The 20,951-nt window shown below is 40.4% G+C and overlaps 1 protein-coding gene across 4 annotated transcripts in view; it reads right to left on the bottom strand.

Moving 5' to 3' along the window:
* The window catches only part of RASGEF1B (RasGEF domain family member 1B), a 660,269-nt gene that overhangs the window by 167,181 nt on the left and 472,137 nt on the right, over positions 1-20,951 (bottom strand). For 3 of the 4 annotated variants that reach the window (XM_086405160.1, XM_086405157.1, XM_086405158.1), the window contains one exon: positions 5,717-5,800. The exons of the other annotated variant lie outside the window; for it this stretch is intronic. In XM_086405160.1, coding sequence (XP_086261286.1) covers positions 5,717-5,800 — 84 coding nt within the window. The remainder of the gene's footprint in view (positions 1-5,716; positions 5,801-20,951) is intronic. 4 annotated transcript variants of the gene reach the window in all.

Raw genomic sequence — 20,951 nt, 5'->3', positions numbered from 1 at the left:
TCAGATCTAAGGAGAACTCCAAAACTCAGGATATGATGGCTATCTGGGTTTACTATAGTAGAGCTCAGCTAAACAGAGTTCTGTTCATCCCCTTATCCTCAGAGCCAGAAATTAGCCTTTGTAACTCGTCTTCCTTATCCAGATTGATTGGGGAGACAGCAACTCAGAATTTCATCCCTTTAACTAATGTTTACTGTATAGGTTCTGCCTTTTGCCTTCACTGAATCCCACGTGACTTCTCATAGGGCATGCAGTCTACTTTCTCCCATTTTAATTGTGTGCTAGGATACCATTGCAGCTACTGTACCAATGGTCAAATAATAGAGATATAGACAAGATGAAAGCCAATTTCTGTCTCAGGCAACAGCTGTCTGAACACAAGCAGATAATGGTTCTGTGTGGTTTCTCTGCCATCCTCTCATGGTCTAAGGTGGCTATTTCAGTTTTTGCTACCATATTTCTATTCCAGCCAGCAGAAAGGGTCTGCCTTTAATATGAATGGCATGATTCAAAAATTACATACATCACTTCCATTCATATCTCATTAGCCATAATATTATATGGCCAACATCTAGCTGCAAGGGATGCTGAAAATGTGCTCTTTAGTTGGGTGGACATATGCCCAACTAAATCCTCCACTATCTTAGGAGAAGAGAGCTGACCCTTCACCTTGGAAGTTTCTTTCACCTTTAAGAATAGTTGGCTTAATGCATTTTACCTCGGTGACCAGAAGCTAAATGTATAGAGAAAGAGAGCCAGTCACATCAGGTGCCCTCATTCTCAATTAATGAAATTACATTTATCTACAACTGTAGTAATTGTAGTAGCTTGCTGTGCTTAAAATTATTATTCTCTTTGGATTATTCCATTCCTGACTTTTGGGTTTTTTCTTTTTTTTTTTTTGGAAACAGCAATAGGCCTCAGAGTACTTTGTGGGTTGCCTTCTTGGTTCCATCTTCTTTGGTCACTTAGAGCCCTAAATACTGAGTATTAAGTTCCAAGGTACTTCTCATTGACTTGGTGCTGTCTATGCAGACCTAGCCGTGATATAATGATGTAACACACTCAGAGATTCTCAATGGGCCATGACTTAGACGACGATTCTTAAAGTGGTCCGTTTTGGCTAAGTTAAATTTTCCTTTGGTAAGAAAAATTCTCCAGTGTTAAAAGAAGCTAAAGATCAGTGTGCAAAAAAGGGACACCTCTGTTTGTTTTCTTCCCACAGATGCCTCTCAACTCTGAAATAAAGCAGCTCTGCTGCTGCTGCTGCTGCTAAGTCACTTCAGTCGTGTCCAACTCTGTGCGACCCCATAGACGGCAGCCCACCAGGCTCCCCTGCCCCTGGGATTCTCCAGGCAAGAACACTGGAGTGGGTTGCCATTTCCTTCTCCAATGCATGAAAATGAAAAGTGAAAAGGAAGTTGCTCAGTCGTGTCCAACTCTTAGTGACCCCATGGACTACAGCCTACCAGGCTCCTCCATCCATGGGATTTTCCAGGCAAGAGTACTGGAGTGGGGTGCCAAAAGCAGCTCTATATGTGGTTAATTCTGAGTTCACCAGTTTCTTTCTTATCTTTTGTTTATCCAGTACTTCCACCCAGCTCCTCCAGTTTCTCTCTTTACTCATGGAGAAATATAGAAGGCCCAGGGGGCCTCCATTAGTTTCTTAGTTACCCTTCCATTCGATAACACTGCTATCCTTCAAGGCTGTTTATCTCTCTCCATTTCCTTCTGGCCAAATCAAATCATGTATTAAAGTTATATTTCCTTAGACTTGAGGACAAGTTTACCTGTCTCCTAAATTATACTGAGAAAGACAGGTTGGCACAGCTATACTCATGGGCAGCTCTTAATCCCAAACAGTTCCATCTGCTTGTGTATTCTCTGCAGCTTTCAGAGGTCATGAAAGCTTGGGTCATTTAGACTTGGCATGATCCGTACTTGGCATGGACTGTTATGCTGAGTTGAACTAATACTTCTTTCAACCCACTCTCTTGTCAGTAGCCCCAGTGAGAATTTTGAAGGACAGCCTGGAGTTTGAATTTTATGGCATCTTCTCATGTCACCTATCTCCTTAAATCCCTGCTTTTGTTTCCATCATCATTCTCTAATTCCCTTTCAATAATCCACTTTGAATCTGCCATCAATTTATTGAAATTCTCCAATCCATTTTGCATTTATTGTTGGCCTGTGTATCTTCTTGGAGCTGTCAAATACATTAGTCTGTCTTAATTCATTCTCCAAAATATCTCCTATAAATGATAAAGGAAGCCCTCTAGTTATAACATTGTGGGATTTGGGGAAGTAAGTTCACCCGTTTCACAACACGATATTTAGATGATACAAAGGCAGGAAGATAAAGCTACCAAGGCATCCCCAGGAAATCCCAAGACACATATTTTTTAACATTTGCATTCTTGTTTACATAAATTTGCATGCTCCATTCAAAAGGCGCTGACTTCAGTTATGTAAAATAAAACAGAAAACTCTTCTTGATCTGAGAGTGGATATTCACACATTCCAGGCTTGCTTGCTGCCCAGGGTGATTTCAAGGGCTTCTCCCTAGAAAAGAAGGAAGTTTCCCTCCTTTAATTCCTGCCCTTTAATCATAACCACTAATGAAAATAGTTATCATTTAGTGGTAAGACTGGAGTTGGTGCCAAAATATTCCTTATTCTATTATGAGCTCACATTGGAAACCTCTGTTTTCTAATTAATATTTTCTCAACACTTTTCCTCCCCCTTGTAGCAAGGAAACACTGGTCTTTGGTTCAGCTTGGGGCACCCTAATTTGGGTGGTAGAAACTGCCTCTGGGTCCACCTTGAAGGCTTTTAGCCAATAGAAAGTTTCTTGTCATTGAGGAAGAGAGTTTGGATTCTGGGCAGATTAAACATAGGTTTTAATTATCCACCCCCAAATGCTGCCTTCCATTGACCTCTATAATTAAAGCTTGACTTTCTTACAATTTTGGCATCATTCCCCCCCACATACACCCCCAAGTGGATAGATTAGAGAGCTGATTTTAAACTGAATTAATTAGAATATTTCACAGAACACATGTTAAGCTAAAGCCAGAGCTATGGAGAGAAAAGAGAGAAAGTGTATTTTGGGGAGCAGCCCCTCTCACCCCAGGACAGTCCTGGTGTCACTGTACAGACAGACAATTACCTGCTCATTCAGCCCTGTAGGGGAGGGAAACCCAAGGAACATGCTGCGAAATATTATCGAACCAAGAATGGTCATGTTGTTGTTGTTTAGTCGCTAAATCGTGTCCAGCTCTTTACAACTCAATTAACCAGGCTCCACTGTTCATGGGATTTCCCAGGCAAGATACTGGAGTAGATTGTCATTCCCTTCTCCAGGGGATCTTCCTGACCCAGGGATCAAACCCATGTCTCTTGCATCAAGAATCTCCCGGTGGATTCTTTACCAATGAGCCATCTGCGAAACCCAAGAATGGTCATATTGCCCTTGACTTCCTTCGGCTCTCTGACAAGCCTTTACCAAAGGCACTCTCTACCGTTTCTACATTGCTGTTAGTGTTTCTCAATCAGATCTAGGAAAACAGCAAGTAAACTCAGGACTGGCTATTAGATTGACGTGAAATTTAGTCAAAAGAGTCTCCCCGGGGCTCACGGACTTCTGAACTCAACCTTTGAAATGGCTTCTTTCCATCCCCACAAAGTGGTGGTCTATTTAGAACCTACATAAATAAAGTCAAAGGAAGTGGGGCTGGAAGGGACCCAGGCAGGGACAAAGCAGTGAAACGGAGCTGCTGCCAACACATTTTGTGATGTTCAGGGAGTGTTTTGTTTGTTTGTTGTTTTAATCTTTGGGCCAAAGGATACTCCTCCTACTTGGAACTGAAGTCAGCAGAAGGGAAGTGCAGACCTTAGTGAACATGAAGTACAGAAAAGTCAGTCCCAAGAAGCTTGGGGTCACTCCCCTGCTACGCATGCAAAACGTCAACCGCGCTGAGAGCATGGGCAGGAGACTTCCTGTTCCACTGGGAGTTCGTACTCCAAAGACAGCTGTCTTGGCAGGACTCACCGCCAAGGCAGAATTACCAGGAATTGCTGGGAAAAATAGATTCATTTCCTTTTAAAAACTACAAAAGCTCCAGCTCTGCCCACATATGTAGAAGTTGGAGAGAAAAGACCTATTGAAAGAACTTTTGTTTGTTTTTGACTTGTCCAGACAGTGACTATGGTTCACCCTAGTGGTTGGATTGTGTGTGGTCTGGAGATGCACCAATAACTGTAGCAAAGGACAGGAAGGTGACTGTTATTCCAGGTAGATTGGTGCTTCTGTTAAGGTGTGCCTGGCAATTGTCCTTGGCATTCTCGCCAAAGTGTCGAGAATGGTGTCCCTCTCTACATATAACACCCTCCAGCTCCCACTTCTTGAAATAAGCAAATTGAGCATGTGTTTCCTCTAAGTTTATCATGTGTATAGTGTTTCATTTATTCATTCATTCAATTCATTTGCATTTCCTGAGTACTTGCATATACAGTAAACAAAATAGGCTTAAAAAATCCTTGTTCTCATAAATTTTTATTAAATTAATTCTGATGAAGTCCCATGAGGCAGGTACCGGTATGAAGACTTCTTTACATTTGATTTGCTCAGAGTCACAGAGCTAGTGACCCTAGAACCCACCTCTTAACTATCCAGCTCTACACTCCCTGATGGGACTGATGGGTGTGATTTCAGGTTCAGAATCAGGCAAATACTGTAATTTCTCTTCTGGTGTCAAAGTTTTTCATTCTACAAGATAGTTTAAATAAGATGTTGAAGAGAATCAGATTTTGCTACACCCAAATATGCCACTTTTGCATAAGGATTACTTTGAGTCAAAGGCAATTGAGAAATAGCAGGTGTAGGCAAAGCTCTCTGACCTCTCTTTCTGTCTAAAAGTAGCACATAAACTTTCCTTTGTAAAAGTAACATAAATTTGTAACGGTGTCTTGCTTTTCCATACCAGGAAGAAGATGATTTTTAATCACTAGAAAAGACTCTTAGTAGTAGAAAAGGCACCAACTTGAGTTAGTATAACACACCTTACCAAGTAACTCTTAATTTTTCATTAATTTCCCCCATATATTGACCAGCTCACAAATTATGGCCCAGGGAAGCCCAATACCCTTCACCTTTCTCTTTTCACTTTTTCCAATATCGCTCTTTGTTAAAATGTTATACAAATCTCAAATACAGTTGCTTCTTTGGATCTTCACTTCTTTTCTATGAAGGCCTCTTTATTCACAGTAATAAACCGTTTCTCTGTTTACCTGTCTTTTTTATTTCCTCAGTTTAATTTGCATTACCCCAGGCACTAAGCTAAAAGAGGCGAGGAAAAAGGTTTCCCTTCCCCTACAATGTAGATGACTAAAAGCCACCTCTTTCCTTCTATTATGTTCCGATAGGCAAGGGAAGGTGAGACAAAGAGCTAAGAAAGGGGGACACTGAAGGGATTTGGGGAGGACAGCACCAAGATCCACGTGAAGACCAGGGAATCTCAGATCAACATCACTTAGCTCAACATCTTGCCAAGGAGCAATGCCAGTAGGGCCAACCAAGAAGTTCAAAATCTGGATTTTTATCAGCCACTTTTATGAGATCAACTTGATTATGTCACCCAAATAGCTCAAGACAAAAAGAAAGAACAGCCAACAGACTCAAATTAAACCGTTCAGCAAGAAATGAATTCATTCTTACTTTGCCAACTGGCTTCTCAAGCAGAGGGCTTGCAAAGCAGATGGGAGTTATGCTGCTGTACATCGAAGGTTTCCATTGCTGTTCCTATGAGAAAGGAAACAGAGAGAGAGAGGTTTCAGGGACTTGGCTGGCTCTCCTACTGCATGAAGCCATGCTCCTGCTTCTCACAACAGTGCCTCAAGCACTTAACCATAATGGTTGTCTCTTGAAATGTCTGAGTCAGCGTTTTCACACAGGCACCTTCAGCTTACCGTCGGTGCAAACTCATTTAACCTTACGCAGGGGTACATTACAAAACCTCTTATGACATTCTGAAGGAGTATCGACAGAAGTGCAGAGTATTTTCAGCCTAATCTGCTAAGGTATCTTGCAGAACATAGATTAGACTTTTTTTGTTGTTGTTAAAAAAATAACACTACAAGTATCTCATCTTATTGCATAAAAACACTGACCACAGCTCAACTTCTGGTTTTCAAACCTCTGATTCTATATGGAGTACTGTCCAAAATTCTCTACCTGCCTTTTAGAACACTCCAAAATGTGGCTCTTTTTCCCTTTTTTGCTTTAGTTCCAACTCTCTCCTATAATTTAACCTAAACCTCAAGCCACATTTGGCCAACTGTGTTTTTCTTCAGTAGATTCCAGTCCATGCCTTTGTTTATACCGCTCCCAGTTTCTAAAAGATCCTTTCTTCACTATCTGCTATGATTTCCCACCTGTCCTAAGAAGCATTTCGCTATATTCCTCCACTCTGGCTAGAATGAAAATAAACTTCTCCCAATCACAGGATTCACACCCTATTATTAGGGTACTTGTCATTATCTGCTGGGAAGTGACTTACTGAAGACAGGACTCCTGTTTTTGTTATCTTTGTATCCTTTACAATCTAACACAGGTCTTATGCATAGCTCTAGTCTGAATGTTTGTGTCCCCCCTGCCCACCGCCCCCAGAATTCATATGTTGAAATACTAAAGCCCCTAAGGGCTTCCCTGTTGGTCCAGGGGTTGGTACCTCACCTTCTAATGCAGGGTGTTAGTTTGATCCCTGGTCAGGGAGCTGAGGTCCTGTATGCCCCGCAGCCAATAAAAACAAAACATAAAAAGCAGAGATGATATTGCAACAAATTCAGTGGAGACTTTAAGGATGGTTCACATCAGAAAAAAAAAAAAAAAAACCTTAAAAAACTCCTAAGCCCCAAATGGTGAAGGGATTAGGAGGTGGGGGCTTTAGACAGTGATTTGGGAATGATTGGGATTAATGTCTTTGTAAAAGACATCCCAAGGTGCTGGCTGACCTCTTTCCCATGTGAGGATACAAGGACAAGTCTGTGCCCTGGAAGAAGACCCTCACTCAACTGTGCTGACACCCTGATCTTAGACCTCGAGTCACCAGAAATCTGAGAAATAAAAGTCTGCTGCTTATAAACTCCCAATCTGTGGCATTTTGTTAGAGCAGCCTGAACGGACTAAGACGTAGATATAGGTGCTTTCTATGACAGTACTCTTGCCTTTTGTTAGCTGAATCTTTTCTTTATATAGAAACACCCCAGCTGATCCAGCTCTCTCTGGCCCTCAGCTCTCATTCTCACTAAGCACATTTTTCAGTCTCATTAGAGGAAATATCAAGATACTTGTTATTGAAAAAAAAAAAATCTTAACTGTAGGTACCAACAACCCCATAAAATAAAAATGACCTTTAAAACTGAATCAAGCAAGTATTGACTCATCCCCGCCTCCTGCTGTCCATTAATTGGCCGTGTTTCTTGAGTGAAAGAAAGATTTTTTTCAGTGGTCCTAGCAAAGGAATGGAGTACACCCTCTGGAATCTCTACCCCTGCTGTTACTAATTATCTTACTCTGGGCAAATTACTCGTACTTTCGACCAGGGTGGCCCTGCCTGTAAATGTGGTTCACATTATTTACACATATCTCGCAGGGCATTTTGAGACGAATTGTGGAGCTATCTGTGGCCTAGAAAGGCAAAGCTGGGGAAGAGGCCCCTGCAGTCCATCCCCAGGAGAAGCCATTCAAACCTCTGACTTTCTTCCTGTAGTCTAGAAACAGGGGTGATGGTCAAATTCCAAGGCATATGGCTTTCTGTTCATTAGGAGTGAAGCTGAGACCAGCAACTCATTTCACAGGTCATGTTCCAGCCATCAACGTTTAATTACTACCAAACCTATTGGCCCAGGTCCCAACCACGTTAGGGCACGCATGAAAGTTCTAAAGGATCCAGTTACCAAATCCGACCTTTCAGAGATAAAAAGACATTCATTGAGTGGCACCAGAGAAAAAGCTGAAGTACATCAACTGAGACTGTGACTTTTTTTTTTAAATGAAAATAACAGTTCAGTGTTGATGATCAGGACACATGACTCAGTTTCAAGGAAGTCAATCTGCAGACGTAGTAGTTGAATTTGAGGAACTCTGCCCTTCCCTCTAAGGCTGGTCCAGTTGCTATGGCAACAGGTAACTAGTTTTCTTAGGTGGATGTGAAGCTTGATTTTCTTTGGGACCAAAGAGTCCCTTGATATGATTGCACTGGGTATATTTAAGACTGAAACGACGTACGAGTCCCAAAGCATAGATCTCTTACCTAGAAATCATTTGTGTGGTGGGAAAACACGTGATGATTCTGGGCCATATATAAAAGGATATTTCTGAGATAATGGGTTCACATACAAAACACAGAGTAGTCAGGGGCATGTTGTTATGACTAAACTGTTGTTGTCATTCAGTCTCTAAGTCGTGTCTGACTCTGAGACTTCATGGACTGCAGCACACTGGGCTTCCCTGTCCTTCACAATCTCCCGGAGCTTGCTCAAACTCACTTTCATTGAGTCAGTGATGCCATCCAACCATCTCATCCTCTTGACATCCAACCTACGTCACCTCCTTCTCCTCCTGCCCCCCTAAATAGTATTTCCTTTTCCCTCTCTCATTTGGTCATTTTAGGTTTTCCAACCCAGGGTTTGTTGTTGCTATTATTTGGGTAGTTGAGTGGCTGGGTGGCTGATACTGGGAGCTGTTCCCCATCTAACCTATTGTTTGCTCTATGTGGGGACAGGGACTCTGAGGATGGTCTTAAAGTGGAATAAGAGAAACTTTGGGAAAAGTCAAAGCCTCAGGCAAATCTGGCCATCCTCTCCAGCTCTCTGCAAGATAAGGGTGAAACTGCCCCTTTATCTTCTTCCCATAATAACTTCAGAGCATTCCTGAGAAGCTACAGAACTGCTGAGAGCTCTCTGCAATGACAGGTACCTGGGGTTACTTTTCTAAGACTGGATTCCTAAAAGGAGACCAAAGAAGTGGTTAAGACCATGAACTGTAATTACAACCTTCAGTGTTTACCCTGGAGTCTGGAATATAAGGGCAATTCCTGGTGCCGAAGGACAGAAATAATCCAGAATTTTGAGGAGGAAGGACACAGGGATCACCTCGCAGCTCAGCTCGCTGACCGAGCAGTGGGATCAGTGCAGGTGGCATCTGTCCAAGGGGGTGTCACTGGGCAGCTCAAACAACCCTAATAACTCTGAAGAAAAGAATGCGTCTTTGCTCAGAAATCTTGATTTTTTTAAAAAATTAATTTTTACTGCAGAGTAGTTGCTTTACAGGGGCTTTCCCAGTGGCTTAGATGATAAGAATCTGCCTTTTATGGGGGAGACCTGGGTTTGATCCCTGGGTAGGGAAGATCTCCTGGAGAAGGGAATGGCAACCCACTCCAGTATTCTTGCCTGGAGAATTCCATGGACAGAAGAGCCTGGCGGGCTACAGTCCAGGGGTCTTAAAGAGTCAGACACAAATGAGTGACTAACACACACACATGCACAGTGGCTTTAAAATATTGTGCTAGTTTCTACTGGACAGCAAAGTGAATCAGCTGTATGTGTACATGTTGTGTTAGTCCCATAGCTGTGTCCGACTCTTTAAGACCCCATGGACTGTAGCCCTCTAGGCTCCTTTGCCCATTGAATTCTCCTGCCAAGAACACTGGAGTGTAGCCATTCTCTTCTCCAGGGGATCTTCCTGACCCAGGGATCAAACCTGGATCTCCCATATTGCAGGCAGATATTTTATTGTCTGAGCCACCAGGGAAGCCCCGTATGTATACATACACCCCCTCTTTTTTCTGATTTGTATTCCATAGAAAACATGGATGTGGATGTCAATCAACTGCCTGTACCTCCTCCCCACACCTCAGGGCTGTAAACAATGTGTTCTGTTTTGAGATACAAGCAGATTCTACTTCAAAGACGGCCACCCCTCATCCATCCTCAACTTGTCACCCATTCTTTATCCAGATTAAAGATGACCGCACCTTCCACCTACAGAGTGCTCCCAAAGGACTGAGGACAATTTTACCCCAAAGGATCATGAGACACTTCTATATTGCACCTTTTGAGGAAATATCAAGTTACTTTTCCCTGTAATTAACACCTATGAAAACACACTCTTTTTTATTTTTAGCCTTTTGAATCATTTCTTTAGAATATTTTTCCCAGGAGTAGGGTTCCTATGCCAAAGATATGGACATTTTTATGGCTCTTTTGATTTACTATCTATACTGCTTTTCAAAAGGATTGGGCTGGCTCACACAGCTACCATACGTCATATGTGTATCACATATGTGTATGTATTGCATATATGTATACACACTTTTTTCAGCACAGGAAACTTATGAGCAGTACTTTCAAGAGCTGCTTCTGGGACTCAGGAGGGGAATATATTTCAAATATTTAGTGGGAACCAGGGAAGGGAAAATTCCTAAAAGGGATGTGATATAGCTACATAGAGAGGAGGGGCCAGGCCCCATTGCTCTGGCCCCTCTACCCTCTGTCCCCCCAGCCGAAGAGTTGGGACCAATCAACAGGAATCTGGGTTCACCCCACCCAGGCCAGCCGGAGTTCCTTCTTAGCAAGGGTCAAGCACACAGACGCAGAGGTGAGGTGGCCTTGGGAAGGGAGGAGAGCTGGGTGGAGGGCCATTACATGTTGACTCACTCAGGCTTGACCAGACTTCCTCCCTTTTTCCACACTCCAGTACAATTTTGGTGAACTTAAGTAAACTGCACCCGCTGCTAAGTGCTCCCGCTTCCTTTGGGTTATTATCACAGACCCACACCAGCTCTGGTATATGCAAATCCCCTCCCCTCAAAACCTGTGAGCAGAGAGAGGCTCATGGGGAAGAACAGACTTGTAGGCACTCCAGTTTTTAAATTTCTGGGCAGAATCCTGGGAGAACCTGAGCTACTTAAATATTCTTCAGTGCCTCCCCCAGTATGCATTTCCCTTAAATGCTCTGCTGAATCTTTGCATGTCAATTTCTAATTCTTAGATATTTTACATGTTGATTTTTAAATGTCCCTTGTGCTTTTGCCTTCCTTTCCTATGATTTATGCATCTTCAGTACCACCTGTACTTACCACAAGGCTGCCATTACAAAACACATTAAAACAAGTGCCTTCAAAATGCTCAACAACATTAATGAGACTTTTGAAAGAAAGTGGCACATCCCCCTCACCACAGTCTCCTCTCTCTGATTCCTGCCAGCCTTTATCCAGATGAATGTATATTTAGCTACAGCATCACTTTGCTTTACTCTGAACATCACATTATGTATGTTCTGTGTTGTTATGTAGTTCTAGGGCTTATGATATTTAGTGATTACATCATGTTCCATCAACAGGATGCAGTATAATGTCATTTACTATCCTGATACATATTTTATTTCCATTTTTTCACTGTAATTTTTTTGACGTTTTTATTTTTTTAATTTAAATTTATTTATTTTAATTAGAGGCTAATTACTTTACAATATTGTATTGGTTTTGCCATACATCAACATGAATCCACCACGGGTGTACATGTGTTCCCAATCCTGAACCCCGCTCCCACCTCCCTCCCCATAAACAGTTCTATTGATACAATTCACATGCCATTCACTTCACCCATTTAAGGTGAGCAATTCACTATTTCTCAGAAAAAAAAAAAAAAAAACCTCATTAGGTTGTGCAGCCATTGTTGTTCAGTCGCTCAGTGATGTCTGACTCTTTGCAAAGCCCATGGACTGCAGCACACCAGGCTTGCCTGTCCATCACCATCTCCTGGAGTTTGTTCAAACTCAAGTCCATGGAGTCGGTGATGCCATCCAACCATCTCATCCTCTATCATCCCCTTCTCCTCCCGCCTTCCATCTTTCCCAGCATCAGGGTCTTTTCCAATGAGTCAGCTCTTTGCATCAGGTGGCCAAAGTATTGGAGCTTCAGCTTCAGCATCAGTCCTTCCAATGAATATTCAGGGTTGATTCCCTTTAGGATTGACTGGTTTGATCTCCTTGCCATCCAAGGGACTCTCGAGTTTTCTCCAGCACCACAGTTCAAAAGCATCAGTTCTTCAGTGCTCAGCCTTCTTTATGGTCCAACTCTCACACACATACATGACTACTGGAAAAACTACAGTTTTAACTATATGGAACTTTGTTAGCAAAGTAATGTCTCTGCTTTTTAATATGTTGTCTAGGTTTGTGCAGCCATTACAACAATGTAATTTTAAGGTATCTGTGTCCCCTGCCAAAAGAAACTCTTTACCTATTAGTAACTCTCCACCATTCCCCTGTCCCCTCCCCCCAGTCTTAGGCAACCACTAGTCAACTTTCTATTTGTATTTTTGCCCATTCTAAACATTTTATATTTACATAAATGAAATCATACAATATACTGTCTTCTGTGAGTTTCACCTAGTGTAATATTCTCAAAGATTATCCATGTTGTAGGATATATCATCACTTCATCATTTTTGTTGTCCAAAAAAATTCCTTTGAATGGATATACCATATTTTATTGATCTATTTATTCAAATAAGTTGTTTTTACTTTGGGGCTATTATGAATAAGGCATTTATGAGCACTCATGTACAAATTTTCATTTCTCTTGGTTATACACCTAGGTGTGGAAATGCCAGATCATAAGACATTTCTATATTTCACATTTTGAGGAACTATCAAACTATTTTCCCCTGCAATTAATACCTATGAAAATATACTTTTTTGGTATTTTAAATTATTTCTTTAGAATATTTTTCCGTGAGTAGGGTTCCTGTGCCAAAATTATGGACATTTTTATGGCCATGGCTATTTACTATCTATACTGCTTTTTGAAAGGATTAGACTTATAAATAAAACACAATATCTAAATAAGTTTATACAACTACCATATATCATATGTGTATCCTGTATGTATACACACGCTTTTTTCAACACAGCAAACTTTTGAAGAAGATGCCACAATTAATCTCATATTTATAGATGAAGATACCAAGGGTCATAGAGATTGGAAACTCAAGTGTTAGATGACCAACCAAAGCAAAGCAATGCCTCTTTTATGGGCTTCACTGGCTTCAAGTGTCTGAATCCAACATGTCACTGGTTTCAATGAGTAATTGCTGACTACGTGTCTCTCCTGTAATCTCTTTAGCTTGTGTCACAATGAAACAAGCATGGGGATGGAGTCAGAGGCACGGAATCAAATTCCAGCCCCATAACATGCTAGCATGGAGATCTAGAGTAGGTTGCTGAATCACTAAGCATCAGTCTCCACAAACATACAAAATGATACCTACGTCATAGGCTTACCTGGAGGATTTAAGTTAAAATTCAAGTCAGCAAAGAAATTACATAATAATGCTCAATTCCCTATTACAATTTAATACATTTTCTCTACTGTCAGTCAGAAAATTATCCTCTGAGTTACTGTAACTTAGCTCTATACTAAATTTATGACTTTTTATATAAAATACTGATTACATAAGCAATATCAAGGTTTATAAAAATGTTTCAATAAAATTTATAGCAATTATAGATTTTAAAATATTATAAAAGGCACAAGAAAATTATTTAGAAATTTATCAATTAAGTTCAAGTGGCATGTTTACTTTTAAATTTAAAATATTCAGAACTTTTAAATTATAAATTATAATTAAAAATTTTAAGTAAAACACAAAGTCTAAAATAGAAATATTTTAAATATTAAAAAATAATCAATCATGAGTTAATAAAATAAGAATTGGCTCATAAACATAAATGCTTATTTTATTTTATTTTTTTTTAATTTTATTTTATTTTTAAACTTTACAATATTGTATTAGTTTTGCCAAATATCGAAATGAATCCGCCACAGGTATACCCGCGTTCCCCATCCTGAACCCTCCTCCCTCCTCCCTCCCCTACCCTCCCTCTGGGTCGTCCCACTGCACCAGCCCCAAGCATCCAGTACCGTGCATCGAACCTGGACTGGTGACTCATTTCATACATGATATTATACATGTTTCAATGTCATTCTCCCAAATCTCCCCACCCTCTCCCTCTCCCACAGAGTCCATAAGACTGTTCTATACATCAGTGTCTCTTTTGCAGTCTCGTACTACACAGGGTTATTGTTACCATCTTTCTAAATTCCATATATATGCGTTAGTATACTGTATTGGTGTTTTTCTTTCTGGCTTACTTCACTCTGTATAATAGGTTCCAGTTTCATCCATCTCATTAGAACTGATTCAAATGTATTCTTTTTAATGGCTGAGTAATACTCCATTGTGTATATGTACCACACCTTTCTTATCCATTCATCTGCTGATGGGCATCTAGGTTGCTTCCATGTCCTGGCTATTATAAACAGTGCTGCAATGAACATTGGGGTACACGTGTCTCTTTCCCTTCTGGTTTCCTCAGTGTGTATGCCCAGCAGTGGGATTGCTGGATCATAAGGCAGTTCTATTTCCAGGTTTTTAAGGAATCTCCACACTGTTCTCCATAGTGGCTGTACTAGTATGCATTCCCACCAACAGTGTAAGAGAGTTCCCTTTTCTCCACACCCTCTTCAGCATTTATTGCTTGTAGACTTTTGGATCGCAGCCATTCTGACTGGCATGAAATGGTACCTCATAGTGGTCTTGATTTGCATTTCTCTGATAATGAGTGATGTTGAGCATCTTTTCATGTGTTTGTTAGCCATCTGTATGTCTTCTTTGGAGAAATGTCTATTTAGTTCTTTGGCCCATTTTTTGATTGGGTCATTTATTTTTCTGGAGTTGAGCTGTAGGAGTTGCTTGTATATTTTTGAGATTAGTTGTTTGTCTGTTGCTTCATTTGCTATTATTTTCTCCCATTCTGAAGGCTGCCTTTTCACCTTGCTAATAGTTTCCTTTGTTGTGCAGAAGCTTTTAAGGTTAATTAGGTCCCATTTGTTTATTTTTGCTTTTATTTCCAATATTCTGGGAGGTGGGTCATAGAGGATCCTGCTGTGATGTGTGTCGGAGAGTGTTTTGCCTATGTTCTCCTCTAGGAGTTTTATAGTTTCTGGTCTTACATTTAGATCTTTAATCCATTTTGAGTTTATTTTTGTGTAAGGTGTTAGAAAGTGTTCTAGGATAGATCACATCCTGGGCCATAAATCCAGCCTTGGTAAATTCAAAAAAATAGAAATCATTCCAAGCATCTTTTCTGACCACAATGCAGTAAGATTAGATCTCAATTACAGGAGAAAAACTATTAAAAATTCCAACATATGGAGGCTGAACAACACCCTGCTGAATAACCAACAAATCACAGAAGAAATCAAAAAAGAAATCAAAATTTGCATAGAAACGAATGAAAATGAAAACACAACAACTCAAAACCTGTGGGACACTTTAAAAGCAGTCCTAAGGGGAAAGTTCATAGCAATACAGGCATACCTAAAGAAACAAGAAAAAAGTCAAATAAATAACCTAACCCTACACCTAAAGCAACTAGAAAAGGAAGAAATGAAGAACCCCAGGGTTAGTAGAAGGAAAGAAATCTTACAAATTAGGGCAGAAATAAATGCAAAAGAAACAAAAGAGACCATAGCAAAAATCAACAAAGCCCAAAGCTGGTTCTTTGAAAGGATAAATAAAATTGACAAACCATTAGCCAGACTCATCAAGAAACAAAGGGAGAAAAATCAAATCAATAAAATTAGAAATGAAAATGGAGAGATCACAACAGACAACACAGAAATACAAAGGATCATAAGAGACTACTATCAACAATTACATGCCAATAAAATGGACAACGTGGAAGAAATGGACAAATTCTTAGAAAAGTACAACTTTCCAAAACTGGACCAGGAAGAAATAGAAAATTTTAACAGACCCATCACAAGCACGGAAATTGAAACTGTAATCAAAAATCTTCCAGCAAACAAACCCCAGGTCCAGACGGCTTCACAGCTGAATTCTACCAAAAATTTAGAGAAGAGCTAACACCTATCCTGCTCAAACTCTTCCAGAAAATTGCAGAGGAAGGTAAACTTCCAAACTCATTCTATGAGGCCACCATCACCCTAATACCAAAACCTGACAAAGATCCCACAAAAAAAGAAAACTACAGGCCAATATCACTGATGAACATAGATGCAAAAATCCTTAACAAAATTCTAGCAATCAGAATCCAACAACACATTAAAAAGATCATACACCATGACCAAGTGGGCTTTATCCCAGGGATGCAAGGATTCTTCAATATCTGCAAATCAATCAATGTTATACACCACATTAACAAATTGAAAAACAAAAACCATATGATTATCTCAATAGATGCAGAGAAAGCCTTTGACAAAATTCAACATCCATTTATGATAAGAACTCTCCAGAAAGCAGGAATAGAAGGAACATACCTCAACATAATGAAAGCTATATATGACAAACCCACAGCAAACATTATCCTCAATGGTGAAAAATTGAAAGCATTTCTTCTAAAGTCAGGAACAAGATAAGGGTGCCCACTTTCACCATTACTATTCAACATAGTTTTGGAAGTTTTGGCCACAGCAATCAGAGCAGAAAAAGAAATAAAAGGAATCCAAATTGGAAAAGAAGAAGTAAAACTCTCACTGTTTGCAGATGACATGATCCTTTACATAGAAAACCCTAAAGACTCCACCAGAAAATTACTAGAACTAATCAATGATTATAGTAAAGTTGCAGGATATAAAATCAACACATAAAAATCCCTTGCATTCCTATACACTGATAATGAGAAAACTGAAAGAGAAATTAAGGAAACAATTCCATTCACCATTGCAACAGAAAGAATAAAATACTTAGGAATATATCTACCTAAAGAAACTAAAGACCTATATATAGAAAACTATAAAACACTGGTGAAAGAAATCAAAGAGGACACTAATAGATGGAGAAATATACCATGTTCATGGATTGGAAGAATCAATATAGTGAAAATGAGTATACTACCCAAAGCAATTTATAGATTCAATGCAATCCCTATCAAGCTACCAACAGTATTCTTCACAGAGCTAGAACAAATAATTTCACAATTTGTATGGAAATACAAAAAACCTCGAATAGCCAAAGCTATCTTGAGAAAGAAGAATGGAACTGGAGGAATCAACCTACCTGACTTCAGGCTCTATTACAAAGCCACAGTTACCAAGAGAGTATGGTACTGGCACAAAGACAGAAATATAGATCAATGGAACAAAATAGAAAGCCCAGAGATAAATCCACGCACCTATGGACACCTTATCTTTGACAAAGGAGGCAAGAATGTACAATGGATTAAAGACAATCTCTTTAACAAGTGGTGCTGGGAAAACTGGTCAACCACTTGTAAAAGAATGAAACTAAATGCTTATTTTAAAAGTAGAAGTCTGGCTCTAAGGACCATGTAAACAAGATAATAATGATAAAGCAAAAATAGCTGTGGTCCCTCATTCTGAAGTCTTGGATTTCTGAATAGCTTTGACACTCACTTGGTATATGACCTCTTTGGGGTTCCACATTTCTTTAGCAATAAAAAGTATAGTATATAATTTGCAGTTTTTAAAAAGAAGATCCAATAAGGCAATGTATCTGAAAACAACCAACAACACATAAAAATTGTACAGCTTTTTGATACATCAAAACCTAGGTGTGATAGTTACACCACACAATTTGTCCATTCACTTGTATGATAAGAACCCTAAATTATCTAGGAGTTCAGAAAAAATAGGAAGGAAAATAAAAATGCAAAGTCATCATCTATCCGAACATGAGAAAATATCACATAAAAGAAGAAGTAGTTCTCTCCCTTGTATTGACCTCCCATGTATCACTGGAGGTCAATGTCATATGCAAAATGATTCGGGAAGTATAGGGTCATAAAATAACCATATGGAACTTTTACAGGAGGGAGGGAAGGATGCTGTAACTTGCATCTTTGCAGATGGGATCTGCTTGGTGACTGGTGGCAAATTTAGGGGAAAGTATGGAGAAGGAAATGGCAACCCACTCCAGTGTTCTTGCCTGGAGAATCCCAGGGACTGGGGAGCCTGGTGGGCTGCCATCTATGGGGTCACACAGAGTCAGACACGACTGAAGCAACTTAGCAGCAGCAGCAGCAGCAATAGGTAAGCAGAGTTATAAGCTTATTTCAAAATCATACATTGCAGTCCTAACTCCCAGCCCCTCAGCATGTAACTGTGTTTAGAGGTAGGGTGTTTAAAGAGGTGATTAAGTTAAAATGAGATCATCAGTGTGGGCCCCAATCCAAATAACTGCAGTCTTTATAAGAAGAGGCAATGTATACACAGATGCACACGAAAGGAAGGTCGTGTGAAGACACAAGGAGAACATGGCCATCTGTGAGCCCAGGAGGGAAGTCTCAAACCAACTCTGGTGACAGCTTCATCTCAGACTTCTAGTCTCACAGAACCATGAGAAAGCAAATTTCTGTTGTTTCAGTCACCCAATTTGGAAACCCTAGAAAATGAATAGAAGGCTTCCCAGCAAAAACAACAAAACAACAAACAAATTCAATATCAGGAGGAAGGACTTTGAGGCAATTAGGTGGAACCAGTGGTAAGGAACCCACCTGCCAATGCAGGAGACATAAGAGATGTGGATTCTATCTCTGGGTCAGGAAGATCCCCTGGAGGAGGAAACGGCTATCCACTCCAGTGGTAAATCCTTGGTAAATCCTTTGGACAGAGGAGCCTGGTGGGCTACAGTCCATAAGGTCACAAAGAGTCAGACACAACTGAAGCGACTTAAGCACAAGCAATTGGTGTAGGAAAGGTTTCCAAATAAATTGAATGTTGCCTTGACTAGTGACAAAACAGTTGCAGATATTTGCATGGACAGGATTTTGTACATCAGTACTGAGCAGGCCCTGGGGATACTCAGGTGAATACGATGCTGTCTTACTCTCAGGGAGCTCTCCCAGTCTAGTGGGAGAGAGAGGTGAACAAATAATATTCAAAGGAGTGGTACACATTCAGGACATAGATATACAGAAGATGCAGTTGGAGCAAAGGAAGAGCAGCTAGCACAGCCAGAAGAGGGGTTCTTGTGACCAGAAGGTTTCTGGAGGAAGGTGGTACAGGACCTGAGGACAGGAGGAAAAGTTTAGGTAGTCAAAGAAGTGGTATGGGGCAGGGTGGATGGTGGGGGTGGGTTGCTGGGGATAGAGAAAGAGACATATGGTGTCAAAGGAAGAGAAAATGTCATGAGTACAAGAGGTATGCAATATAAAGAAGTGTTGAGTTTTTATGTCTGACTCTCTGGGACCCTATGGACTATATAGCCCACCAGCCTCCTCTGTCCATGGAATTTTCCAGGCAAGAATACTGGAATGGGTTGCCATTTCCTACTCTCGGGTTTTTATATGAACCACAGATAATTTGGGGCTGTTAGATCTTAAAGAGTGAGACAGAGGTAGAGCATGATGACTCTGGAGAAGTAGGTAAGAGGCCCATGAGACTTTTACAACAATATGTGAATGGATTTGCTGGGCAGCAGACAGGAGCATGCATTTGAGAGGAGAGACTAGGAGCTTGGCAAATATTTAGGCCACTGTGGTCACAAACCAGGAAAGACAGAGGTGTAAAGAGTGAGGGAGTGGAGACAGGGCACAGATAGACTCCAGGAGAAGGAAAGGACATGATGAGGGTACAGCTGAGGGGTAGTTTGTTTGCCTCAGGGTCTGCCCTGGGCACCATAAGGCTCAAAGAGCACTCCCCGCTGTGGAGCCCTGATTTTAAATGCCTTCATTGATGTTAAATTTGTACTACATTTTGGCCTTACCCTGCCTTCTTGCAGCAATTTGAACTTTTCGCTGCCACCAAATATTTTTGCTTTCTCCCATGCACACACCGTTGTGCAGTGTGTCTGCCATTCTGCTAAGAATGATACATATATGTGCACAAGCTACTAAGAATTAATTGTACAATTTCAGGAAGTCAGCAGATAAGTTCAATGCTCTTATACTGACATTTAAATCTGACATTGTACAATATAGATATAAATGATAAAATTCATACTAATAATTTGATTTAATATTTGGCAGACCACAAATGGAGCCATAGCCATGGGCATCATTCTCCCAAAAAGCAAACAGGTGGTACAATTTCAAGTGCAGAGGTTAGGAAGCCCATCTTTGGATTATCTGCACTTGAAATTTCTTTTCTAGGGAAAAGATATTCATTCTGTAATTAACAGCAAAAATTTTAATGTGTGAAATTCCCTGGGAGAGATGGCATGTTGGATTTAATTCACAATAAGAGAGAATAACGCTTCTCAGGTGGCTCAGAGGTAAAGAATTCGACTGCCAATGCAGGAGACGCAAGAGATGAGGGCTCAATACCTGGGTCTGGAAGATCCCCTGGAAATTCCAGGCAAGTTTTCTTGCCTGGAAACATTCCATGGGCAAAGGAGCCTGGCTAGCACCACACAAAGGTGGTTGTTATTGTTTGGTCATTAAATTGTGTCCGACTCTTTTTCGACCCCATGGACTGTAACCCACCAGGCTCCTCTGTCCATGGGATTCTCCAGCAAGAATACAGGAGTAGGTTGCCAGTTCCTTCTCCAGGGGATCGTCCTGACCCAGGAATCGAACCCACATCTCCTGCATTGGCAGGTAGATTCTTTACCATCTAGCCACCAGGGAAGCCACACACAAAGATTAGTTTCTCTCAAAGAAACAAAAGAAATGGAATTTACAGTGATAGTAGAGAGGACACATGCCAGGGACATTTAATCTGAAATTTTATTATGAAAGGTAAAACTGTAAAACAGATATATTATAGGACATTGTATATAGCAATAGTTCATTTTCTTTCACTGCCATGTGTACCATTCTGTGATTATATCACATTTCTTTTTCTGTTTCTATTAGCCAGAGCTGGTTCCTGTTTCTTACAAATAAGATCTTCACGAGACATGTG

This window comes from Bos grunniens, chromosome 6 (genome assembly GCF_055505025.1).
Source record: "Bos grunniens cultivar Pamir isolate PY7600 chromosome 6, Bosgru_T2T1.0, whole genome shotgun sequence".
Taxonomy (NCBI): Eukaryota; Metazoa; Chordata; class Mammalia; order Artiodactyla; family Bovidae; genus Bos; species Bos grunniens.
Note: the sequence above shows the minus strand (reverse complement) of the source record. Positions and strands in the feature narration are given on the sequence as shown.